The 24196-nt window shown below is 46.3% G+C and overlaps 1 protein-coding gene across 2 annotated transcripts; it reads right to left on the reverse strand.

Moving 5' to 3' along the window:
• Positions 1–220: 220 nt before the first annotated feature.
• Positions 221–23916, reverse strand: Dnttip1 (deoxynucleotidyltransferase terminal interacting protein 1). Of its 2 annotated transcripts, none has more exons than XM_085697020.2 (13): positions 23755–23916; positions 23184–23254; positions 22337–22433; positions 17792–17890; positions 12580–12648; positions 12275–12328; positions 11896–11954; positions 10770–10818; positions 8035–8093; positions 7880–7940; positions 3307–3378; positions 676–731; positions 221–577 (listed from the first exon to the last, which is right to left on the reverse strand). In XM_085697020.2, exons 1-13 carry the CDS (start codon positions 23857–23859, stop codon positions 439–441), a joined length of 990 nt encoding a protein of 329 aa, XP_085553146.1. In that variant the 5' UTR covers positions 23860–23916; the 3' UTR covers positions 221–438. The 2 variants fall into 2 exon arrangements, with proteins under 2 accessions (XP_085553146.1, XP_085553147.1); XM_085697021.2 differs by having other exon boundaries at positions 10770–10815; positions 23755–23915.
• Between the last annotated feature and the right edge of the window lie 280 nt (positions 23917–24196).

A 24196-nucleotide genomic window follows, 5' to 3' on the forward strand; every position in this document is an offset into this window, starting at 1 on the left:
CCAACACCATTTCCCTTTGGTCGGCCATCAAAACCCCGTGGAGCTAGCTGTCATTGTTCAACATTCCCTAAATTGGAACATGGACAAGGGAGACTGGCAAAGAACACAGTTTTCCTAGTAAGATGGGGGCGGGCATAGGTGGTCCTTTTCTGGTGTGCCCAGTACTTCAGCCCTTGTTCATCAGCCCCCAGTAGGCAGTCATTAAAGCAGGCTCACCATCTGTGTTTATTACAAACTGTTTAATTGTTTCTTAGTCCAACAACCTTAAAAACAACCACATGCCAGTCCGGGTGCTCTGCAGTGAGTCACTACAAACTAGCTCACGTACAGCTTAATGCTGCTAAGATCCAACTAGACCCAGTCCCAGGAGGGCCTCAGCCGGTTGGGGAGAGAGGGTCTTAGAGGCAGGCTGCCAAGTGGAGTAGCCAGAAACCTGGCTCAGGTCTGGGGCGGTGCTTCAGCAGCACGATGCTCATTTTCAGTCCGTAGTGTCTCCATGTACTTCCGCATCTTCTCAACCATCCAGGATGGCAGGACAAAGGACTTCAGCTCTTCCAACTTCAGGTCCAAGCATCCTCTGGGGAGACATTGGAGGGATGGTAAAGAGAGGGTATGGCCTCATCCGTGTGCCTACCGAGGCAGATGGAGGACCGAGAAAGGCCCCTTGTGTTTTACCTGTAGTCATCGCTGGCAGCCAGGTCTCGGATGTCCTCCTCAATGAGAAGGTAGGCCTGGAGGAAAGGGAGAGTGGTTAAGGCCTCTGAGTCATTTCACACCGATTCAGAAACACTCTATTAATGTATACGGCCTGCTACTAGCCAGACTCGGGATACAGCTTACCGATTACCTGGGAAGAGTGTGCAGGAAGACACTGCAGGATGGCTCAAACAGAAACTTTACAGGGGGAGGAGTAGATGATACTAGTGACTAAGGAAAAAAGTTGCTTAGGTTGTCCCTGAACTTCATGACTCAAAATGGACCCTGCCTCCCCAGCCTCCTGAGTAGCTGGATTTCAGGCATGTGTCATAGAGCCTGGCGTTGCTGAAATTTATGGCTTTTACACACACTACTTGATGTGGTTTATAACAAAATGGTGAGAGCTAGCAGAATATGGAGGAGATGGGAGGAGGTGGTGTTTGCCCTGGGGACTTAGACAACTTGGTTTTGAGCTTGTGTAGAGGGGCGGGTTCATTCAGCAGCGCTGCTGTGCAGTGGCTGTAGCCCTGAGTTCTCCCGGGTCTGTACAGTGAGTGCCACAGCCTTTAGTCCTGGAGCTCACACAGGGTGTCTGTTGTTTTTGTTCCTGTAGCTGGGACTGGCCTGTAACTCTTGTAGCCCAGCTGGCCTTGAACTCATTGCAGTATTCCTGCTTTATCCTTGAAAGTGCTGGGATTATAGGCACGTGCCACGTACACAGACAAACACAACTCACACTAAATGATGTAATAACAAAGTTTTAAAATTAGTATTGGGGATTAAACCTGGGGTCTCACACACATACCAGGGAAGCACTCTACCCCAGAAGCCTGCCACATCTCTTTTAAAAAATTTGAGACAAAGCCTTACAGTGGTAGCGATTGTCTTTAATCTCAGCACTTGGAAGGCAGAAGCATGGGGGGATCTCTGAGTTTGAGGACAGTATGGTCTACAGAATGAATTCTAGGACAGCCAGGGCTACACAGAGAAAAACAGAAACAAAAAAAGTCTTGTAAATCTTTAATCCCAGTACTTAGGAGGCAGAGGCAGGTGGACCTCTGTAAATTCAAGGCCAACCTGAACTAAGAGCTAGTTCTAGGACAGGTTCCTAAAGCTACAGAGAAACCCTGTCTTGAAAAACCCAAACAAACAAAGAAAACAAAAAAGTCTTGTAAACAGCCTTTCCTAAGGGCATCTGATAAGACTGCAATCTTGCAGGAGGTGGGAAGGTGAGAGGGGTGAGGGAGCCCTAGGAATAGGACTCTGTCTGCTCTTCAACCTGGAGGAACAGGCCTCACAGATTTTCCTTCCCAGATTTCTGGTTGCTGCGGGACAATGGTTTTACCTTGCAAAGATTTGTTTCTTATACTTGTTTAATAAACACTGCCTGGCCAGTAGCCAGGCAGGAAGTATAGGCGGGGTGACCAGGTAGGAAGTAGAGGTGGAGCAATGAGAATTATGGGAAGAGGAAAGTTTCAGTCTTTTCCAGAAGCAGAGGACGCAAGATGTGACTGCCTTGCCGAAAAAGGTACCAAGCCATGTGGCTAACACATACAAGAATTATGGGCTAATATAAGTTATAAGAGTTAATAAGAAGCCTGAGCTACTAGGCTAATCAGTTTATAATTAATGTAGACCTCTGTGTGATTTCTTTGGGACTTAATGACTGCAGGAACCGGGCAGGACAGAAACCTCAGTCAACAAATGGCGCCCACGTGGACAACTGCATTCACATAAAGCCTGAGAGAGCTTGGGAAGTAATTCTAGACAAAAAGAACAGAGTTACACAGCTTCTTGGTAGCATTTTCTCAGGTGGGCTCTGTTTGCTAGAGGCAAATGGGTCTCATTTTAGAGAGGCTTCCTGACTCAGCTTTAGCTGCAAAAAACTTTGCAGCCCTTTTAAGAGGCTCTGCCACAAAACACTTGTTTATGGTGTTTATGAATAGCCTACAGCATGCTTCTTCCTTGAAACACCATATAATTATGGCTCTGGCCAGTACCTCCACCATGAAGCTAGATTCTCAGAAAGCTAAGAAATGGGGTGGATCTAGCCACCAAAGCCATGACTTTAATCCTAGCCATATTGTTTAGCAAATTAAAGACTTGTGTGGTCAGAAAAAGAGAGATACAGTAAAGATAGTTTCAGACGAAAAAGCCTCTAAACAGTTTGCAGTGTGTTTAAAAATATATGTAGGCTTGGGAGAGAAAAGAAGGATTAAGTCCTTAAAAGAAAAAAGAAAAAGAGAGAGTAGCTGGGTATGGTGACACACACTTGGGAGGCAGAGGCAGGCAGATCTCTGTGAGTTCAAGGACAGCCTGGTTTACAGAGAGTTGCAGGACAGCTAAAGAAATACAGAGAAACCCTGTCTCAAAAAGCCAAAAATTATAAATAAAAATAAAAGAAATAGAGGTTAAAATAAAGCCACATAAATATGAAAAATACACAGAGAGTCTGGATACTGTATGTTATCAAAGAGGATGAAAAACTCAGTCAACATCTGGTGCTTAGAGAGTCTACCAAATTGAAGACAATCTGTGGTCAAGAGCTGGACTCGTGGTCCCTGGGTTGGTTGGGTCTTTGGCAGTGGCACATGTGAAACCAATGCTCACCATCTTTCCGCCTGTTGCCCGCATATGATGCTGCTCAGCTAGCCAGTGCTTGTCCTGAGGATCTGCCGCGTACTGTGAGGGACAAAATTAGTGGGGGAACACATGAGCTTAATAGGAAGCGTTCTTCTCTTGGCCCCTTTTTACAGTTCTTACCAACAGGACTGCCTTAGTTAAGAGTTTTCTTTTCTTTCTTCTTCTTCTTTTCTTCTCTCTCTCTCTCTCTTTCTTTTTTTGCGTGTTTTTTGAGACAGGGTTTCTCTGCAGCTTTGGAGCCTGTCCTGGTGTCCTGGAACTAGCTCTTGTAGACCAGGCTGGCCTCTAACTCATAGGGATCCACCTGCCTCTGCCTCCTGAGTGCTGAGATTAAAGGTGTGTGCCACCACCGCCTGGCTTAGTTTGAGTTTTCATTGCTGTGAAGAGACACCATGACCACAGCAGCTCATTTAACTAGGGTGGTTTGCTTACAATTTCAAAGGTTCAGTCCATTATCATTATGATGGAGAACTCAAAGCCCGCCCACAAAGTGACACACTTCCTCCAACAAGGCGATACCTCTTAATAGTTCCACTCTCTTTGGGACCCATCTTCTTTCAGACACTACAGGGACTCTGTCTAGGGTGTGTATAGCCAAGGGCTCATGAACCTCTAGAGTGTAGGCTGAGCCAAGCCCAGAAAGCTTGGGGCTCCAAACTAGTTGCTGGAGATTGGGTTCATGTCCATTCTTTTTTAAGTCCCTGTGGCAGCTTAAATGTAATTTATTGAGTGGCACTACTGGGAGGTGTGACTTTGTTGGAGTAGGTTGTAGGCTTTGAGGTCTCCTCTTTGCTTAAGCCACACCCAGTATTGCAGACCACTTCCTATTGCCCATGGGTTAAGATGTAGGAATCTCAATTCCTTCTCCAGCACCATATCTGTCTGCAAGCCACCATGATGCGCCGTGATAACAATGGACTAAACCTCTGAACCGTAAGCCACCCCAATGTAATGTTTTCCTTTATAAGAGTTTCAGTGGTCATGGTGTCTCTTCACAGGAATAGAAACCTTAACTAAGACAGTCAGACCCTTCTTAAAATATAGCATTCCTGGAAACAAGTGACAATTATTTTAGAGCCTGTTTAAAATGATCACAAGTGCCTTAGAACACCTATAATTATTGTGGGGTCAGTAATTGTTTTCTTTCTTTCTTTTTGGTTCTGACAGGTTATCACTATGTAGCCCAGGCTAGGATTAACTCTGGATCTTCCTGTCTTTGCCTCTGAGGACCTGTGAGCATGTGCTAATTCCTGGTAAGATTATAGTTTCTAAAACAAAAGTCAAGAAATAGCATCATGTAAACCACCTGGTTCTGGAGTTTGACAAAGATAAACAAGGCTAAACTTCTTACCACTTGTCTGGTGGTAACTCCCTCTAGACCCAGTTGTGTCATTTGTAGAATGGAAAGTAGGGCAACCAGGCACGGTTGTCTCAGTTAGTTCTAAGACTGTGAAGAGATACGTGACCATGGCAACTTTTTTTTTTTTTTTTGGTTTTTCAAGACAGGGTTTCTCTGTGTAACAGCTCTCTGGCTGTCCTGGAACTTGCTCTGCAGAACAGGTTGGTCTCAAACTCAAGAGTTCCGCCTGCCTCTGCCTCCCGAGTGCTGGGACCAAAGGCGTGCGCCACCACTGCCTGGTGCATGCAACTCTTACAAAGGAAAACATCTAATTGCGGAGGCTCCTTACAGCTCAGAGGTTTAGTCTGTTATCCACTTAACCAATGGTGGGAAGCAACACAGCATGCAGGCAGACATGGTGCTGAGACAGAATCCTTGCATTCTGACTCAAAGACAACAGGAAGTGAACTATCTCATTGGGTGTGGTTTGTGCATATATAAAACCTCAACACCGGCATCCTCAGTGACACACTTCCTCCAACAAGACCATAGCTCCTAACAGTGCAACTCCCTTTGGGGGTTATTTTCTTTCAAGTCACAAAGGTTGTGCCAGCCTGTAATTGTAGTACTGGGTGGAGGCAGGAGGACCTGAGTTCAAGGTCACCTTCAATTTTATGGTGAATTTAAGGTCAGCCTGGGCTACGACCTTGTCAAGAGAGAGCCAACATTTATTTTACAGGGTTCTTTTTAGTTTTTTTCCAGGCAGGATTTATCTGTGTAGCCCTGGATATCCTGGAACTTGCCTGTAGAGTTATGCAGAACTGCCTGATGGGATTAAATGTGTGTGCGACAGACCACACCTGGTCTCTCTCTCTCTTTTTTTTTTTTTTAAACAGGGTTCTTGTTAGGAACAAATGATAGTGCAAAGTGGTAAATGCAATGTGTGATACACAAGTGCTCAAAAGAGCTAGGCCATAAAGTGGGCAGGCTGTTTAAGCAGAGAGGTGGAGATTCCAGCTATGGTGGCTGCTTATTGGAGGTGGGGGTCATGCCAGCTGGGTCAAGAATTTATGGCAACTCTTTTGCCTCTATCTCTCAAGTGCTGGATGGTGCTTGTCACAGGGCTAGGCAAGTGCTCTACCACTGAGCTATCCTTGGTTTCTTAACAAATGTCATTATTTTGTGGAGACAGGGTCTCATACGTAGATCAGGCTGATCTCTACTTGTGATTTCTCCCTGTGACCGTACCTGGCATGATTATTTTCCTTTGAGTTTTTAAAATAATTTCTCACCTTCCAAGTATTATAGTAAAAAATTAAAAAGGTGTGATTGCTGCTGCAGAAATCCTATTTTCAGACATTGGTTGGAGCAATTTTTTTCTTTCCCCCTGATTTTTCAAGACAAGGTTTCTCTGAAACCAGGCTGGCCTCTAACTCACAGAGATCCGCTTGCCTTTGCCTCCCGAGTGCTGGGATAAAAAGGTGTGAGCCACCACTGCCCAGTGCTGGAGCAATTTTTATCAGCAAAAGGTTGGAAGGAAATATCTACCAATAAGGAAGGGCTTGCTTGGCATGGTGGCACAGGCCTATAATCCTAGAACTTGGGAGATGGAGGCAGGAGGACCTGGAGTGAGTTAGAGAACAGCCTGGGCAACATGGGACCCCGTCTCAAAGAGCAATCCTATGGATTCTATACAGTTGTTAAAGTAAAATGAGGGAGAACTCTTCTTGTAGTATAGCTAAGCTACTAAGATATCATCTCAGGCTGGGCGTGGTGGTGCACGCCTTTAATGTTATCTCTCAGACTGACAACAATTTCTGTGAAAATACCAGTCAGCTGCCAAGTGGTGGCGGCACACGTCTTTAATCCCTGCACTAGGGTGGCTCTCTGAATTTGGGGCCAGCCTGGCCTACAGAGTGAGTTCCAGGACAGCCAACCCTACACAGAGAAACCCCGCCACAAAACACCCCACCTCTCACCAGTCAATAAATATTTTAGGCTTCCTAGTCTCATCCCTCTTTGTCTTTTTTAAAAAACTTTTTAACTGAGCGGTGATGGCACATACCTTTAATCCCAGCAATCAGAAGCAAAGGCAGGAGGATATCTGTAAATTTAAGAGTCCAGCCTGGTTTACACGGTGAGCTCCAGGACAACCAGGACTACACAGAGAAACCCTGCTTCAAAAAACAAAACAAATATTTTTTTTTTTTCCTTGAGACAGCTCAAGCTGTCCTTCAATTCACTATGTAGCTGAGGCTGGCCTGATTCTCCTGCTGCCTCTTCTCAAGGGCTGGAACTATAGCCATGTGCTACCAGACTCAGCTGTTTTCTTGTTCCCCTTTGGAGAAAGGGCCACCACTTTGCTTCTATTCCATTTACTGCTTTATGTCCAGCATTCTGAGTGTTCAGCATTTAATATGCAGTCAATACATATTTGTTCAATGAACCAATTACTTGTAGAAGAGCATGACCTTGAACTCCTGACCCTCTTGCCTCTACCTCCCCTGTGCTAGGATTATAGGTGTGTATCATAATACCAGGTGAAAGGGGTCTATATTTCTATGATTAAAAAACTAAAAGTGTCAGCAGTGGTGGTGCATGCCTTTAATCCCAGCATTTGGGAGGCAGAGGCAAGTGGATCTCTGTGGGTTCAAGGCCAGCCTGGTCTACAGAGCGAGTTCCAGGACAGGCCCCAAAGCTACATAGTGAAACCTGTCTTCAATACCCACTCCCCCAAAAAACCCCTAAAAGCAGGGCTAGACATGGTTATGCCGCCTTTAGTCCCAGCACTCAAATGGTAGAGGCAGACCTCTGAATTTGAGGCTAGCCTGGTCTACACAGAAAAAATCCTATCTCAAAAAACAAAACAAAACTCCACAAAAAACTAACAGCAGAAAAGAAGGGTGTATTGTGCCCGTGTTCCCAGCCTCAGCTTGAGCAGTGGTGTGCAGGAAGACTGCAAGCATACACCACTGCACATGGAGACACGCCCTTACAGGGACAATCCCATGAATCAGGCAAATGAAGCTCTCCAAAATGGGCTTGGCACAGCTGGGCAAAAGGTACAGGAGACGGCTACAATGAGCCAGAACGCAGATGTTTCGACTGCCAGGCCTGTGTGCCCACGCTTCTCTGTGCTCTGCAGTCTCTAAGCCGTCTACACCATGCAGCGTGTGCCTGTCCCTTCCAGCAGTCACCTACCTTAAAGAGGTGTGGGTGCTTGATGTAGATTCTTCCTCTGGTGCCTCCCATCCCTAAGGCCCTGAAAAATGAAAAACGGGTGTTAGTAGGTGCAGCCCCTGCCGTGGATCCTTGAGCTAACCCCCTCCCCATGAGTACTAAGGGTTCAGACTTACTTGTTGGCTCGAGACCCCAAAACAAAGGTGGTAGATTCATTCAGCCGAGCTGGGTCCCACTGAAAGAAACAGGCCAGTGAGGGGAGGTTTACTGTGCTGTGCAGGGCAGCACCATGGCTTCCATCCCCTCCTCATTCATTATTCAATAGCCTACGCAGAAAACAGAGTACTGACAGTATGTCAGGCCCGTATTAGACTCCAAGGCTAGAGAGATGAGCTAACATACAGCCTGTTCCCCAGGAGTCCCAGAATATACACTGAAAGAACACTACCTGACGGGGCCATGACGGGCTGGGTGCAGGGCATGAGACATCAAAAGGGTTGGATGGAATAGCTAAAAAGTCTCTTGTGGAGACAATGTCTGAAAACACTTCTGGAAGGGCGAGTGCAAATCCAACAGGCGGAGGGAGGAGAGGGGAACCCAGACAGTGCAGGACATAGAAAGGCTGATGGGTGTTGTTTGGAATACTGGAGAAACTGTGTCATTTCTGTGTTGCTGAATGAGAGGGGAAGTGAGAGGCACACGAGGAGGCTGGAGAGAGCATGGCAGAGAACTGGAGGCCCCAGGCCACACTGACGAGTTTGTGTTGCGGGAGCCACAAACCACAGGGAACCATTAGAAGCCTCTACTGGAAGTGAGAGCCTGGTGTGTGCTCTAATGAGTTCACTCTGTCAGCAATGTGGATGATGGACAGGAGTGCTGTGGGACAAATCAGAACTTCAAGTAATTAAGGGCCTGAGCTATGGCAACAGTGAGGAGGAGGAGGAAGTGGGGACAGGAACGGTAGCACACTCACAGGCTAAGGCTTGACTACGTGCAAAGGTGAGAGAAGACAGCAGGCAAGGCGGCTGAGGGTAAGGACAAGGAAACAGATTTGAAGAGTGGACCGGGGGTGTAACTTAGTTGAGAACTGTTAGCCTAGCATATAGAAGGCCCCGTGTTCAATCCCTAGCATAATCACCACCACAAAAAGTGGAGCCCACCACAGTGGTGCACACCTATGGGCCCAGAGTCTATGAGGCTGAGAAGGATCTTGAGTTCAAGGTTAGCCTGGGCTACAGTGAGATCCTATCTCAAAATAACAGCAACAAAAACTGTTTTTTTGAGGAAAGATCCTTATTACAATTTTTCTTTTTTCCTCTTATCATTTTTATTTTATATCCATATTTGTCTGTGTGAGGTTGTCAGAGCCCTGGAATTGGAGTTACATATAGCTGCGAGCTGTCGTGTGGGTGCTGGGAATTGAACCCTGGTCCTCTGATTAAGAGCCAGTGCTCTTAATTGCTGAGCCATCTTTCTAGTCCCCTTCATTACAATTGTTGGACTGCTGTGTTTGAGAGCTTGTTTGGAGGTTCTGGTGGGGGGGGGCATAGCTACTTGTGCACCTCTGAACAAAGAAGGACCTTTCTCTGCCAAGGAAGCTTGTCCTCTTGGAACAAGAATGCAGCTTCAGAAGGGGTGCACAATGGAGTGGTCAGGGTGCTGTGGACCATTTGCCTAGCCTGCCAAGTCACCTTACTGGACACAGGCTGTAGCCAGAGCGCTGTGTTTGACATGCCTTTGCAACTACAGCAGAGAGGACGAGCACACAGGAAGACACGCAGTTTAAAGCAGAGAGGTGTGAGAAGGAAAGAGGCTTGGGAGGTGTAAGATCTGGTCCTGAAATATGAGAAACCCCCCAAAACAAGATCACTTCTGCCCACAGATTCATAGGAAAGGAAGCTCAGGTTCAGAACAGGAACACAATCTGCACCCCATAACACCATCCCAGAGAGTAGGTGAGATGACAGACAAAAGAGATCTTGGGTGATGCTTGCCCTCACATACGAAGCAGTGTTAGTGGCTACCAGTTAAGACTCAACCCTCTTATTTAGAGACTTAGTTTTTGCTCTTAAATTTGCAGTGATCTGCATGCCTCTGCCTCCCAAGTGCTGGGATTATAGGTGTGCAGCACTGTGCTCTGACATTTTTTTAAAACTATTTATCTTTATTCTATACATACTGGTGTTTTGCCTGCATGCATGTGTGATGATGGCAGATCTCCTGGAACTGGAGTTACAGACAGTTGTGAGCTGCTATGTGGGTGCTGGGAATTGAACTCAGGTCCTCTGGAAGAGCAGCTGGTGTTCTTAACCACTGAGCCATTTCTCCAGCCCCCCGTGCTCTGACTTTTAAATCAAACCCTGGGTCTCATTCATGTCAGGCCTCCACCCAGCCTTTTAGTTTCCCTCTAATTCCAATCAAGATTGAAGTCATGCCGTCTGCCAGAAAATGACCAGCTGCAATGATTGAGTAAGTCTCAGAAAGACAACACTGCAGGTTTTCTCATGTGCAATTCTTAGATTTTATATAGATCTATAAAATCACATATGAATAAATGAAGAGAAACTGCTTAGGGGAACAAAGGGGACAAATGGGAGGGGTCAGACAGAGAAAGGGAAAGTAGCCGAGTATGGAGAGGGGCGCATTCTCAGTACAACACACCCATGTATAGTGGGTAAGGATAGAGCACAACAAGAAATAACTATTATCTTTTCATTCTTTTTTTTTTTTTTTTTGGTTGCCATCCCAAGCCCAGCTTTTTATTTTGCTTCTAATTACAGTTCCTCCTTGGAGTACTGTCTGGATGGGGAAGACGGCTCCGGGACGGTGTGAGCACATTGTGCATCACCTCTGACCTCTTTACCTTACTGGGCCCAGAGCCTCGACCACTAACCCACTCACATAAGCATACCTTGGGCCCTTCTCGGCGAATTGGCTCACAGGACTTTGGCTTCCATCTGCTTGGAAGGAAAGAAGAGAGGTGAATTCTCCAAGTGATGGAGGGAGGGGCAGAGCCTGGAAAGAAGTTTACTAGGGGTGATGATGACGCACTGTTTTCTGTAACTCACTAGAAATATAGAGGAATAAAAAGGCCTGGACCAGAAGCTGCTTTAGAACCTAGTGAGAGGCAAGTCCAGGAATCTTCAAGCTGCAGCTTTCTCATCTGTCAAACAGAGGTAAGAGCAGCAGCTGCCTAGCCCAGCTTGTGGTTCGTGAAGAATGAAAATGCCTGGTCTACTTAGTGAGTTCCAGGTCAGAAAGGGCTACAGAGTAAGACCCTGTCTCCAAGACAGGACAGAGGCTTCAGGAAGGATGCTGGAACTGGATACAGATCATTATCGCTTTGTGCAAACTCAGATTCACAACACCAGGAAGGGGCCCTGCAGTAGCCCATAGGCTGGATGATGGCATTAAATTCATCAGTGGTAACAAATGTGCCACTCTGGCGTCAGGTGTGGTCAATAGGGAGTTTGTGGACATGTAGGGGGCAGGAAGGGTTTCAGATAGCTCCGTATCTTTTACTCAGTTTGTGATGTATCTAAAATGCTCTATAAATAGAGTTTAAAAGCACTCTTTGATAACGGCTATTCTGTAGTGCTTTGCCTTTTAATATCTCTTTTTTTTTGTGAGTGTCTCATGTAGTTCAGGCTGGCCTTAAAGTCACTATGTAGCTGAGGATAACCAATTCCTGATAATCCTGCCTTCACTTCCTAACTGCAGGGATCTGAGGAGTCCACTACCATGCCCTATTAGTGCATAGAATTCTGACTTTTTCTTTTAAATCTGCTAAATACCCTGTTCTTTAGAGACTAGCTGTAAGCTGGTACTTGGAGCAGCTCTAAACATCCAACCATGAATCAGGTCTGGTGTTTAATCAAGCTGGAACTGCTCTGGGTGTACAACAGCAGCTCAGGACATCTCCACTGCACAGCCATTCCGGGCAACCCTTTCCTATAGGTGCTTAGACCACTTTCACTTCTGGCCATTCCCTCTCTCAGGTCCCTTCAGCTCTTAGAGCACCGGTGGCCCCTACTCACACCATGCCAGCAGCTGCCCGGTCATTTGACACGACGTGTCCAGGAGGCCGACCTTTCCTCTGCACAAAAAAAGAGCTGTCAGAGCCCTGACCATGGGCAGCGTCCCTGCTCTAGTACTGGGTCAGTCAGTTAGTGGAGACGGCTGTCCAGAGAGCAGAGCCCTGACCATGGGCAGCATCTCTGCGTCAGTGTGCTGGGGCTAGGTCAGTTAGTGGAGATGGTTGTTCAGAAAGAACCAATGACCTTAGGAGTGACCTGGAAAACAACTGTTTCTCTCCTTGCCACCCCATGCCCGGAAAAGCCCAAAGGCAATGAAAGCCTAAGCCTTCTTTTGGAACAGAAGGGCCTTTTCCCAGCTGTAAGTTCCATGTTTACCTACCTTTTTGGGAATGGGGCTTCCTCGGTGGGACTCCTCTTCTGCTTGCCTGCCACGCTGAAGGGAACAGATGGGAAGGGAGTCAGTGCAAGGCTAGTTAGTGCCTGGGAGCTGTAGTTTTATGGGACTACAGTAAACAGGGCCCCTGGACTCCATCCCCTAGCCACCACCTGACCCAGATCTCAGAAGTCTTTTGGGACTTGGCCCTACTTGTGATGGTGTGTGAAATTTCCCAGGTTCACATATTTTTACCTGCCTCCCACCTGACTGTCTCCCTTTTCAAGGCCTTAGGGCACAATGATTCTAACCTTGATCCCTGGAAGTTCATGGGTCAATCTGGGTATCACTTTTTCTCCATCTGAGAAGAGTAGCTTTGCCTGAAAGGGAAAGACCAGTGTTGCCAGTCATTAGCGTGGGAAGTGCAGCGGTTTACACACGCAGCTTCAGAACGGGCTAACTTACCCATAACCACCCAAAGGCATGGACTCACATTCATGTTCAAAGATGAACATGCCAGAAAGGCATTGGCACATGTGTCCATTTATAAAAAGTAGCTGACTATGGAACACATTCTGCTTCTGCTTGTTGACCACGGAGGAAAGGGGAAGGAGTTACCTACTTACCATCTTTTTGTCACGATCATTGTTGAAGAGGTAGTTAAACAAAGGTTGGAATGTGCTTAGTGTATGTGAGGCTCTGAACCTGATGCACAGCACAAGAGCCAGTTCACATTAACTCAGGCTGAGGCACTAGGATTGTTGCATGTTCAAGGCCAGTCTGGACAACAGTGAGACACTAACAAAAGCAAAGGTGTGTGTGTGTGTGTGTGTGTGTGTGTGTGTGTGTGTGTTCTGGCAGCAGGAGGGGTGAAAAGTTCCAAGGAGAGAAGACCTGGCTTGGCAAAGGAGGGGACAGAGAATGGCACGAGAGCTAGAGTCACAGATAGTTGTGGGCTGCTTGATGTAGGTGCTGAGAATTGAACATAAGAGCGGTATGGCTCTTAACCACTGTGCCATTTCCCCAAGCCCCATACTTTCACATCCTTTTAAAGAAAGATTTACTTTTATGGGTGCTTGTCTGCATGTATGCCTGATCCCCAAAGAGGCCAAAAGAGAGTATTGGATCCCCTAGGACAGTTGTGAGCTACCCTGTGGGAACTGAACCTGTGTCCTCTGGAAAAGCAGCCAGCACTCTTAACCACTGAGCCATTTCTCCACCCTCTACTTTTACATCTTAATGCAGAAAATAAGTGCTTCTGGCTAAGATCAAGCACAATATCTATCAATAGGATGCAGTGGGGAACACTTACTGAGCTTTTGCTAATACCATCAACACGTTTAACACATTGAGACAAAACCCTTATTTTGCAGCTGAGAGAACAGCAAGTGAGGTAACTTGCCTAAGGTCACACAACTAGTCAATCGATTTGTATTGGGGCAATCTAAAACAAGAAAAAGCTTGCATTCTTTCTTGTTACATTAATTAACTGTGTGTGTGTCTTCATGCAGTGGGATATGTGTGGATGTCAGAGGGTGACTTACGGCTGTCAGTTGTCTTCACCACGTGCTGTCAGGCTTGGGCAAGCACTTTTAATTGCAGAGCCATCTTGCCAACCCTTGTTTTGAAACAGAGGTTTTCCATGAAGTCAAGCTCGCCTAGGACTTGCTAGGTAGCCAGGCTGGACTCTAGCTTAAAACTGCCATACATTTGCTTCTGCCTCCTCATTGTGGGAATATGTCCAGCTTAGTCTATACACTTAACCATCATGCAAACATCTCCTGTTATATAAACCAGGCTGGCCTCAAGCACACAGAGATCTACCTGGCTCTGTTTCCTGAACACTGAGATTAAAGGTGTGTATGAACATCTCTTAATGAACATAAGCTATCTGCAAAAATAAAATGAATAAAAGCAACTACCTTCTAGAAGAAAACCAAACAATTAAGAGAAAACTCGAGATAAAACTCAGCCAATAAAGCTCAGTCATTTCCCCCTAACAAACACTGGAGGAAGAGTTAGGGAGTTGAGGAAGCTGAAAAGGGCAAGATATGGCATAGGAAGTGAAACCAACACTCAACAGGGAAAACAACTCAACAGGGAAGTTGGCTCAGTGGGTAAGGATGCTTGCCATTAAACCCGACCACCTGAGTTCACCTCGGAACTCACAAGGCAAAGAACTGACTCCTGCAAGTTCTCCTCTGACCTCCTGTGCTGACATTAATGTAAACAGTTACCACCACCACCACCACCACCACACTAAAGCAACCCTAGTGTAATCGTCTTCGTTTAGTCTGAAGAATCTTTTCTTTTTTTTCGGTTTTTCAAGACAGGGTTTCTTGTGTAGCTCTGGCTGTCCTTGAACTCATCCTGTAGACCAGGCTGACCTTGAACTCACAGAGATCTGCCTGCCTGTTTCTCTAGTGTTAGGATTAAAGGTATGTGCCACCATGCCCAGCTATTTATTTATTTATTTATTTGTTTATCCATTCATTCATTGATTCATTTCAAGTGTATGGGTGTTTTATTTGCATACCAGAAGAGGGCACTGGATCCCATGGGACTACAGTTACAGGCTGCTGTGAGCTGTTGGGAACTGAACTCAGGTCCTCTGGAAGAGCAGAGCTCTTAATCGCTGAGTCATCTCTCCAGCCCGGGGTTTTTTGTTGTTTTTAAAGATAGGATCTTACTGTATAGCCCAGGCTGGTCTAGAACTCACTATGTACACCAGGTTGGCTGCAAATTCACAGAGATCCTCCTGCCTCTATTTTCTGAGTCACGGGACTACATGTATATGCCATCACATCTTGGTTTTGAAACGCAGGTTTTGAGAGAAAGAATCCTTTCTGATATGACTGTAACTGCAGTGTAGTTACCATCTTGTGTGTTTGTGCTGGGCTTGAGTTTAAACAAACTGTTCCATCCAATGCCTCCAGCAAAGCCCTGGTGGTAGGGAGTAGCTCTATTAACTGCTTCAGAGATGAAAAAAATGAAGCTTAGAAGTGGAAGGAATTTGCTTTAAGTTTTCTGGGCCCTGGGCTTTATCTTGCTCTGCTCTGATTCCAAGTGATCAAAACCTCCTGGGTTCCACATCTGTGCTTCTAAGCACTTCAGCGCTGCTAGGCTGATCTACGTGGCATGTTGGGAGATCGGGAGACTGGAAAGCAGCGATGCAATGATATGAATCATGCCCATTTAACTCTTCAAACAAAAAAATTATTATTATTATTGTTGTGTGTGTGTGTTTGTGGGGTGTGTGTTTAGGCATATATACTTTAACACAAATGGGGTCAGAGGACACTCTGTGGAGTTGGTTCTCTTCCATTTAGGTGGGTTCACGGATTGAACTCAGGTTGTCAGATTTTTGTGAAATGCCTTATCCACTGAGCCATCTCCCCCATCCCTTCGTCTTCACCTCTTATCTGAACTCCTCTGGAATCTCCTAACTCCTTTTCCAATCTAATGTTCCCATAGCAGCCAGAACAATCTCTTTTCCTTCTGTTGTGTTAGGGATGGAGCTCAGGCAAGCACTGTGCTGCCAAGTTACACTCCAGTTTAGCAGTAGAAACACAAACCCCATCGGGCTCCTCCTGTGGTTACCCATCTACCTCTTTCATTGGGTTGAGTGCTTTGCCTACTTCTGCAGCCATGCCATGTACTACTGCCTCCACCCTCTGAAACTGGTCACACTCGCCGCCCTTGCTCCTAGACACACTCCATCTCTTCTTCCCCGGACTCCTCATCTAGAAAACCCTCTCACCAGACAACCATTTGTCAAGTACTATCAAGGCTATGCCCATTCTGCACATTGCTCTGGTCTGGTGCAAAGAAGCACAAGTAGGTCCTCAATAAGTAACAAATGGAGAGACAAATAAGAAGACGGGGACCAGTGAGCGAGTCCAGGAGGTAAATGCACCTGCTACCAAGCCTGATGATCTGAGTTCCACTCTCAGGATTCACTTGGTAAAAGGAAGAACTTCGGAAAATTGTCTTCTGACTCTATGTACTTGCCATGGAGCAGGTGTACATGCACTCAGCACTTGCCATGGAATACACACACACACACACACGTGTACATACACACAAACATACACACACATACAGAGAGGAGAGGGATTTGAGAACCACATAAGTGAAGGTTTTCTCAGTTTAGTCCTGCCTTGGCTCAACCTTACAAAAACATTATTAGCAAATGTCTGTTGTTAGCAAATGCTACAATTGCTCATATACAACACTCCTTCCTGGAGTAAAGAAGCTGGCCTTTCAGGGACTTGGTAGTTTAGACGTCAGTCTCTGAGAAGCAGAGGTTCAGGCAGTGGTTCTGCTCCTTTCTGAGGCTCTGAGTAGCTGAGCCTGTCTTTCACAGTCAAGCGAAGCACAGTTAATGGATTCACAGTCAGGCAAAGCATGTGGTCGATGTGACAATCCCTATTAATAGCAGCAGCTGACACAGACAAACAAGTTCTCTAGTGTCTTGGAATACAGACATTTATAGAACTGGTGTCAAATCTGACCACACCTGAGATACAGGAAGGCAAAAGGGTGCTAGGTCCCACAGGCTAGGCTAAGGTTACTCAAAACGATCCATCAACCATTTGCAGAGCTGAGGTGCATTATGAATTACAACTTGTTTTCTTGGCTTGCCTTTTAAAAGAATTTGACAATTTTTTTTGGTTGTTCTTGTTGTTGTTTTGAGACAGGGTTTCTCTGTGTAACTGCCCTGGCTGTCCTGGAACTGGCTCTATAGATCAGACTGACTACAAACTCACTGAGACCTGCCTGCCTCAGCCTCTCAAGGGCTGGACCACTACCACCTGGTGACAAAGTTTTATTTATTCACTCACTGTACACGTGTGTGTGTGTGCGTACTCATGTGTGTGTCAGAGGACAACTCCCAGGAGGGGGTTCTGGGGAATTAAACTCAGGTCATCATGCTTGGGGGCACGCATCTTATTGGCCCTGGTTTGTCTTTTAAATTTCTCTATTGTGGTAAAAGTGACAAACATATATTATATAAATGAAGGGGTACAATGTATTGACCTGATGTATGTATGAAATGATTATCAGTTTTATATCATCACCATACACAGGTGTCACTGTGTTCATGTACGTGTGTACATACTTAAGAAGCACCTTCTTAGCAGACATCAAGTAAACAAGAATACCAACAACTACTGTCACCATTCTACGTACTGGAGTCCAGAATGAACCCACCCTATGACTGTCAGCTTCCTTAGCTTCCCAGGTAACCACCATTTCATTCTATGCTTCTGTGAGTTTGCGAAGCACAGTTTCTTCATCTGTCAAACGGGAATGAACAAAACAGTCCTTACAGGGCTTTTCTTTCCTTTTCTTCTTGAGACCTAAGTGAAATGACGCACCTGTTATGGCACCTGGCACATACTTGAGCTACTTTTCCTCCTGCTTTGCCAGCAAGCTCTTCCTGGACGTAAGCGGCTTACCGATGTCCCCCAAGTCCCACTAATGACAGAGCACTTTTCTTAGCCGCACCCCGGGCCTCACCTGCTCCAGGCAGCTCCGGCAGGCCTCCTGAATCAGCTGCTCCGCGTCTACTTCTTCCCCGACATTGTCTCGCACGTTCAGTGCTGCCTTCTGGAAGAACTAGGGGAGGGCATGGGGACAATGAGAGAAGACTTGCGAGTCTGCATGAACCAAGGGAAACTAGGGGATGTGGGATCACCGTGGATGACTGTGGGCTTTGCTTATGCACAGCTTCTCAATTTCAAAATCACATGTAAAGACTGCTACGCCTGAAGTAAATGGGCCAATATAGGCAGAAAACATCAAGATAATAGAAAGTCATGGATTTTCAGTACCAATCCCTCATCTGCAAGGTGACCTGTCCAAGAATCCCAGGATACCAGCAATACCAACAGAGAGGGTAAGTAAGGCAGATGCTTCCTCTGCTGGGTAAGAGGGAGAGCATGGATTGTAAAAATACCAAGGCACTGCATGATGAGGCCCCAAACACCTGAGAGGTGCCTGGGAACACAAGTGTCCAAGCTGGATCAAGCAGACCTCTCAGTGGGCTAACACACATAAATAAATTTTTTAAAAAACACCCAAATTGTATCTCTAAGAGAAAGTATCAGTTCTCTCTTGGATACAGGAAAATTATGGAGACTACAAACAGTGCTCCTACTGTGGGAGACAGCTATGAGGATGCATTGTCAGCTCCCATTTAGCGACTCCAATGTGTCTGTTAGCATCAGAAACCAGGGAGACTGCCAGGTGTGTGGTGCACGCCTTTAGTCCCAGCACTCGGGAGGCAGAAGCATGCTGTTCTCTGAGTTCCAAGTTCTGGGCCAGCCTGGTCTACATAGTGAGTTCCAGGGCAGCCAGGCCTGTATAGAGAGACCCTGTCTCAAATCAAAACATCAAACAAACAAACAAACAAACAAAACCAGGGAGAGCAAATGATTGCATAAAGCACCACCATTTTGGAGAGCAACTCTTTCTTTCCCTACTACTCCTCAATGCCATTGTGAGGAACTGACCCCTCAGGAACCCCCCCCAAGTGAATAAAGATAGAGATTTACAGAGTCATTGCAGAATAATATTTTCAAACTAAAAATTATATTATCTATTTCTGTATTTACTTATTTAGTATGCATGTGGAGGTCAAAGGACAGCTTGTGGGAGTTGGTGTTTTCCTTCCACGATGTGGGTCTTGGGGATTGAACTCAGGTTTCTGGCATAGTGGCACATGTCTCTCCCTGCTGAGCCCTCTCATTAGCTCCACTGTGGCATTTCTTGTGACATGAGAAAAACTGTAAACAACCTGGATCTCCTAGGAACTAGTTATAGACCACTCTAACTATTAGGAGGAACCAGGATGAGTTACTGTGTGATCTAGAAACATCACTAACATATATGAAGTTGGCCACGATGAGACGGGTGGATGCAAGTGACACTGCAGGAAGACTGCGGTCACTGTTGGCAGTCTTCTGGAAGGTGAGTCCTAGTGACTTTTAGCTTTTATTTTTAAAATATTTATATTATTTTGTAAGGAATATTTTCTATTTTGCTTTTAACATTTAAAAACTGGTACTAATATGTATGTGTATTTGAGCACGCTGGTGCCACAGCGGTGTACAGAGGGCAATTCTGGGGAACTGGAGCTTTCCTTCTACCATGCCAAGTTCTGGGAACCAATGCCAGGGTGTCAGGCTTCAGGACGAGTGCCTTGCCCACTGAGCTGTCTCACTGGCCTGTTTCCTGTTTTTAGAACAGGGTCTCATATTGCCCAGGCTGACTTCCAACTTGATGTGTAGCCAAGGACGAGCTTAAATTCTTGGTTTTCTCGTCTCTACCTTCTAAGTGCTAAGGTTACAGGCATGTGCACATCTGGCTTTAGAGAATATTTTATCAAAAATTTGAAACAGGAAAGTTTAATTATTCAATAATCATCTAATACCCTCCATATACACAGTCCAAAGTCCTACTATATTTGTTTTACTATGTCTACTCATTCTTCTACCCGTCTATTTAATGTTATTAAATATTATTATTATTTGCTGGGCTTAGGTGCAAACCCAGGGTCAGTGTATGCTAGGCAGGCTGAGCCACATTGCTAACCTTAAAAAATATTATTATATTTATACATACATACATACAGTGTGTGTGTATGCATGTGGGTGTATGTCATGGCATGCTTATGGAGGTCAGGGGACAGTCTGTAGATTTGGGTCTTTCCTTTCCATCATGTGTTTTCTGGGGATTATATTCAGGTTATCAGGCTTGGCAGCAAGTAATTCTACCTTCTGAGCCCACTCAATGGCCCCAGCTTTTAAATGTTTGAGACGGTCTTAGTAGGTAGCTTAGGTTAGCCTTGAACTAATCCTGCTTCCACCTCCTCTGACTCCTGAGAGCTCGGATTAAAGGTGTGCTCCACTACCACCTGACTCTTTCTTTTTTTTTTTTAATCTTAAATTGATTTACTTTTATTTCAAAGGCACATCTGGCAGCTGTAGGGAGGATGGGTTTAAAAAAGGAAAGAACAGTCCTATCTGGACGATAGCAGGAGCCTGGGTGAGAAACAGTGAAGGTGTGAACCAGAGTGGGACATGGGATCCTTGGGAGTAGAGCACTATCTACATAAGACGAATAGAGGGTAGGTTTCTATGGGAATGACCTGAGGCTGAGCTCTGTCCCCACTGTGCTCCTCCTCATGGTAAGTGGAAGGCAGCTTTGTTTTCACGGCTGCCCAGGACAAATGCCTTGCGCATACACGTCCTCTTCTCTTTCACTGTGACCATAGTCATGGATGTAAAAGTACATAAACTTCTTTTGCTAAGTCCCATCACTATCGTCTCTTGCTGGGATTATTTCAGTTTCCTAACTGGGCCTCCTGTAGTCTATTCTTTACATGATAGCAATTCCTTTTTTGTCTTAAATAAAAAAATATATTGATTATTTATGTATTTATTTCTCTCTCTGTATGTGTTCTCCTTGTGTAGCCCTAGCTCATCTGGAACTTGCTATGTAGACCAGGATGACCTCGTACAGAGATCTGCCTGCTTCTGCCTTTCAAGGGCTGAGATTAAATGTATGTGCACGCCACCATGCTTGGTTTATAAAATTATTTTTAATTATGTGTATGTGTTTACATGTGCTTGAGGAAGCCAGAGATGCTAGACTTCCTAGAGCTGGAGTTACAGGCAGATGTAAGTCACCTGACCTTGATGCTGAGAGCCAAACTAGGATCCTCCATACAAAAACAATATGCACTCTTCCCTGTTAGGCATCTTTCCAGCCCTTCCCTTAAAGAAAAAAAAAAATCAACAATTCTTTTAAAGCATTCATAGGTTGAAATAGGAGGATCAAGGTTTGAGGGTATCCTGGGTTATATGGTGGATTCTAAGCTTCTTTGAGACCCAGTAACATCTGACTTTAAAAACAAAACCAACTGAACAAAAACTGTCTGGGGCTGGAGAGATGGCTCAGGGGTTAAGAGCACTGGCTGCTCTTCCAGAGGTCCAGGATTCAGTTCCCACAGTGAACTTCAGCCCTTTTCTGACCTCTGTGTGCACCACACATGTGGTACACGCCTATACATGCAGGCAGAACACTCATACACATAAAAAAAAATTTAAAAAAACAAACAAAACCCCAAACAAAAATCCAAAGCCCAACAACAACAAATCAAAACATCCAGAAAACAAAAACCCAAAGTGGTTTCAAAGTTTTTACATGATCTACAATTACTTCTTTTTATGAAGCCTGCATTATTCTGATACCAAAGCAGGATGAAGAAAATTATAGGCCAAACTCCTTAATGAACATAGAAGAAAAAATTCTCAACGATATACTTGTAAACTGATTTCAAGAAAACATGGTAAATATCACTCATCATGTGTAAGCAGGTTTTACTCCATATGCGGGGATGGGTCAACATTTGCAAATCAGCAACCTAACTCATTACACAATGGATTCAAGTCAGAAACCACAAGATCATCTTATTAGATTCAAAAAAGGTTTATGACAAAATAAAACGTTGCTTTGTGATAAAAACCCTGAAGAAACTTGAAAGAGAGGGAATGTATCTCAACATAACAGAGGCTGCATACGACAGACCTACAGCTGACATTATATTAAATAGGGGAAAACTCAAAACTGAAATCAGGAGCAAGGCAGGGTGTTCACTTTGTTCACTCTTCTTGAGACAGGGACTCTGTGTAGCCTTGGCTGTCCTGGAACTCATTCTGTAGACCAGGCTGACCTCCAAGTCTCAGAGATCCACCTGCTTCTGTCCAGAGTGCTGGGATTAAACTCATGTGTCACCATGCCTGGCTGTGTATATATCTGCATAGGCCAGAAGAGGGCACTGGATCCTGAACCTGGAGTCACAGGTAGCAGCAATCACTACTGATCCTTGAACCACTTTCCTGGCCTCCATTCAGCTTTTCCCCCACCAAAGGGTCTTACTATGTAGTCCCAGCTGGCTGTCAACTGCCTCAGCCTCCTGAGTAGTTGGGCCCATGACTGAACCTGGCTGTAAACACATTTCAGCAGTGCTGTTAGCTTTAACCACCGTGCCCCTCTCACCTTCATGTACTTGTTGAAGACACTCTGGATCTCCTCATTGATGCTCGGCTGCAAGACAGCACGGAGGAGATCCATAGAGATCGCTGGGTCTGTGAAACTACATTCAGGAGGGAGACAGTCAGGAGTGTCCCAAACATACTGCCCAGACTGGCCAGCCGTAGTACTGGACACACCAGCCTTGTGCTCAAAGTCTGGGCAGACCACAGACACACATTTTGTTTCATCATAACTCTCTCTGTGAAGTGGGAATTATTTTTAAAATGTTTAATGAAATATATATGTATACACACACACACACACACACACACATTGAGACAGGGTCTCACTGTGTAGATCAGGTGGGTCTCAAACTCACAGAGACCCACCTGCCCGTCAAGTGCTGTGATTACTAAATCACAGGCCAAAAACACAACTAGAATTCCAAAGGCCCATCCTGGGTTCTTTCCCTTCCCTAGGCAGGACACTTAACTAATAGCCCCACATCACAGCTGAGAAAACAGAGGCTAAGAGAAATGAAGGGATTGTCCAAAGCTAATAATAATCGTCAGAGCCTGTATTATGACAGTTGTCTGAATCTTGGCTTTCCATTCTCTGACTTACAGATCTCAGTCGCAGAGAGGAGAAACGTCAGATATCGTGGCAGACTGTAATACCTTCCCTGTTTTGCTTCTGGACGTGGAACTGACTTAAGGTCACTGGGAGAATCACAGTCCCCGAGTCTCCTCCCGCCCCGCCCCCCACTCCAGGGCTCTTTCTGCGGGTTGCTGATCTCAGCGCAGTGGGCTTCCCAAAGCACTCACCCACGTCCACATAACCGGATACAGGTTTCACCCAGGGCCAGCCTTACCTTGTGGTCATCTGCGAGCGGCGGCCCCTTCGCTGCACCTGCCGGTGTTTTATCATTATGTTCCAAGGGTTCTGTGGAGACCAAGTGAGCAAATGTCACCGAGGTCCCTCACAGTGGGGACGAGGAGAAAGTGGGTATAAAGTTAAACCTAGACGTTCCTGCTTCTCACTTCTCCCACCTTGGGGTGAAGGGGAATTCAGTGGCTGGAAGACCCTGTCAGGGTGGAGGAAGAGCAAGAGGAAGAGCAGCAGCAGTGTTTCAACCGAGGGTCTACTCTGTGGCGGGTGATGAGTGAGGGCGCTCTACCCGCCTTTATCAGCCCATCCCACCACAATTCCATCAAGCTGAGGTTACTGCTGTTCACTTCACAGAAGAGAAACCTGGCGCTCAGAGGTTGTCACATCAGGCCCACGTCACCTAGCTAGAATCTGAATCCAGGTCGTCGCACGGCACGGAGAAAACGGCAACCCCAGGGCCGCACAGCCGCCGCGTTCTCTTGCCCGCGGGCCCGGAGCCCGGGAGCCCGAGGCCCTGCCCGGCCCGAGCCCCGGCCTCGCCCGGGCGCCCTCACCGTGAGAACCGGCTGCCCTGCCGCGCCCGCGTCGCCCAAATCCAGGCCGCCTCGTTCCGCCACGCCGGGGCCCCGCGGGTGCTCGGTGTCGCCAGTCGCCCCCATGGCGCCCCCGACCCACAACAACCTCAGCTCGACTCAGCCACCGGAAAGCGGCGCCGTGACGTCACGGGTGCGTCCCGGCCGCCGGGCCGGAAGCGCGACGCGGGTGCGCGGTGCAGTTGCTATGGGAACTGAACTGCCGCTAGGGAGCCGCGTCTGGGTGGATTTCCGGATCTTGGGTGTGGGGACCAGGTTGGGGCTTCCAAACCCCTGGAGGACGACGGCTGGGGACCGAGTGTGGGTGTTCGGGTGCCATCCAGTTAAGGGATGAGTGCGGGTGTGAGGACAGCAGTGCCTAAATTGCAGCTGGGGAGCCCAGGGTTTCGGATGGGGGCTGTCC

Source organism: Myodes glareolus, chromosome 10, assembly GCF_982192425.1.
Source record: "Myodes glareolus chromosome 10, mMyoGla1.1, whole genome shotgun sequence".
Taxonomy (NCBI): domain Eukaryota; kingdom Metazoa; phylum Chordata; class Mammalia; order Rodentia; family Cricetidae; genus Myodes; species Myodes glareolus.

Coding starts and splice junctions, on each gene's coding strand:
- Dnttip1 (XM_085697020.2), bottom strand. CDS start 23,859: ATGGGGGCGACTGGCGACACCGAGCACCCGCGGGGCCCCGGCGTGGCG. Junction 23,255..23,754: donor CAGGGCAGCCGGTTCTCACG/GTGAGGGCGCCC, acceptor TGGTCTCCACAG/AACCCTTGGAACATAATGAT. Junction 11,955..12,274: donor GAAGCCCCATTCCCAAAAAG/GTAGGTAAACAT, acceptor TTTTTTGTGCAG/AGGAAAGGTCGGCCTCCTGG.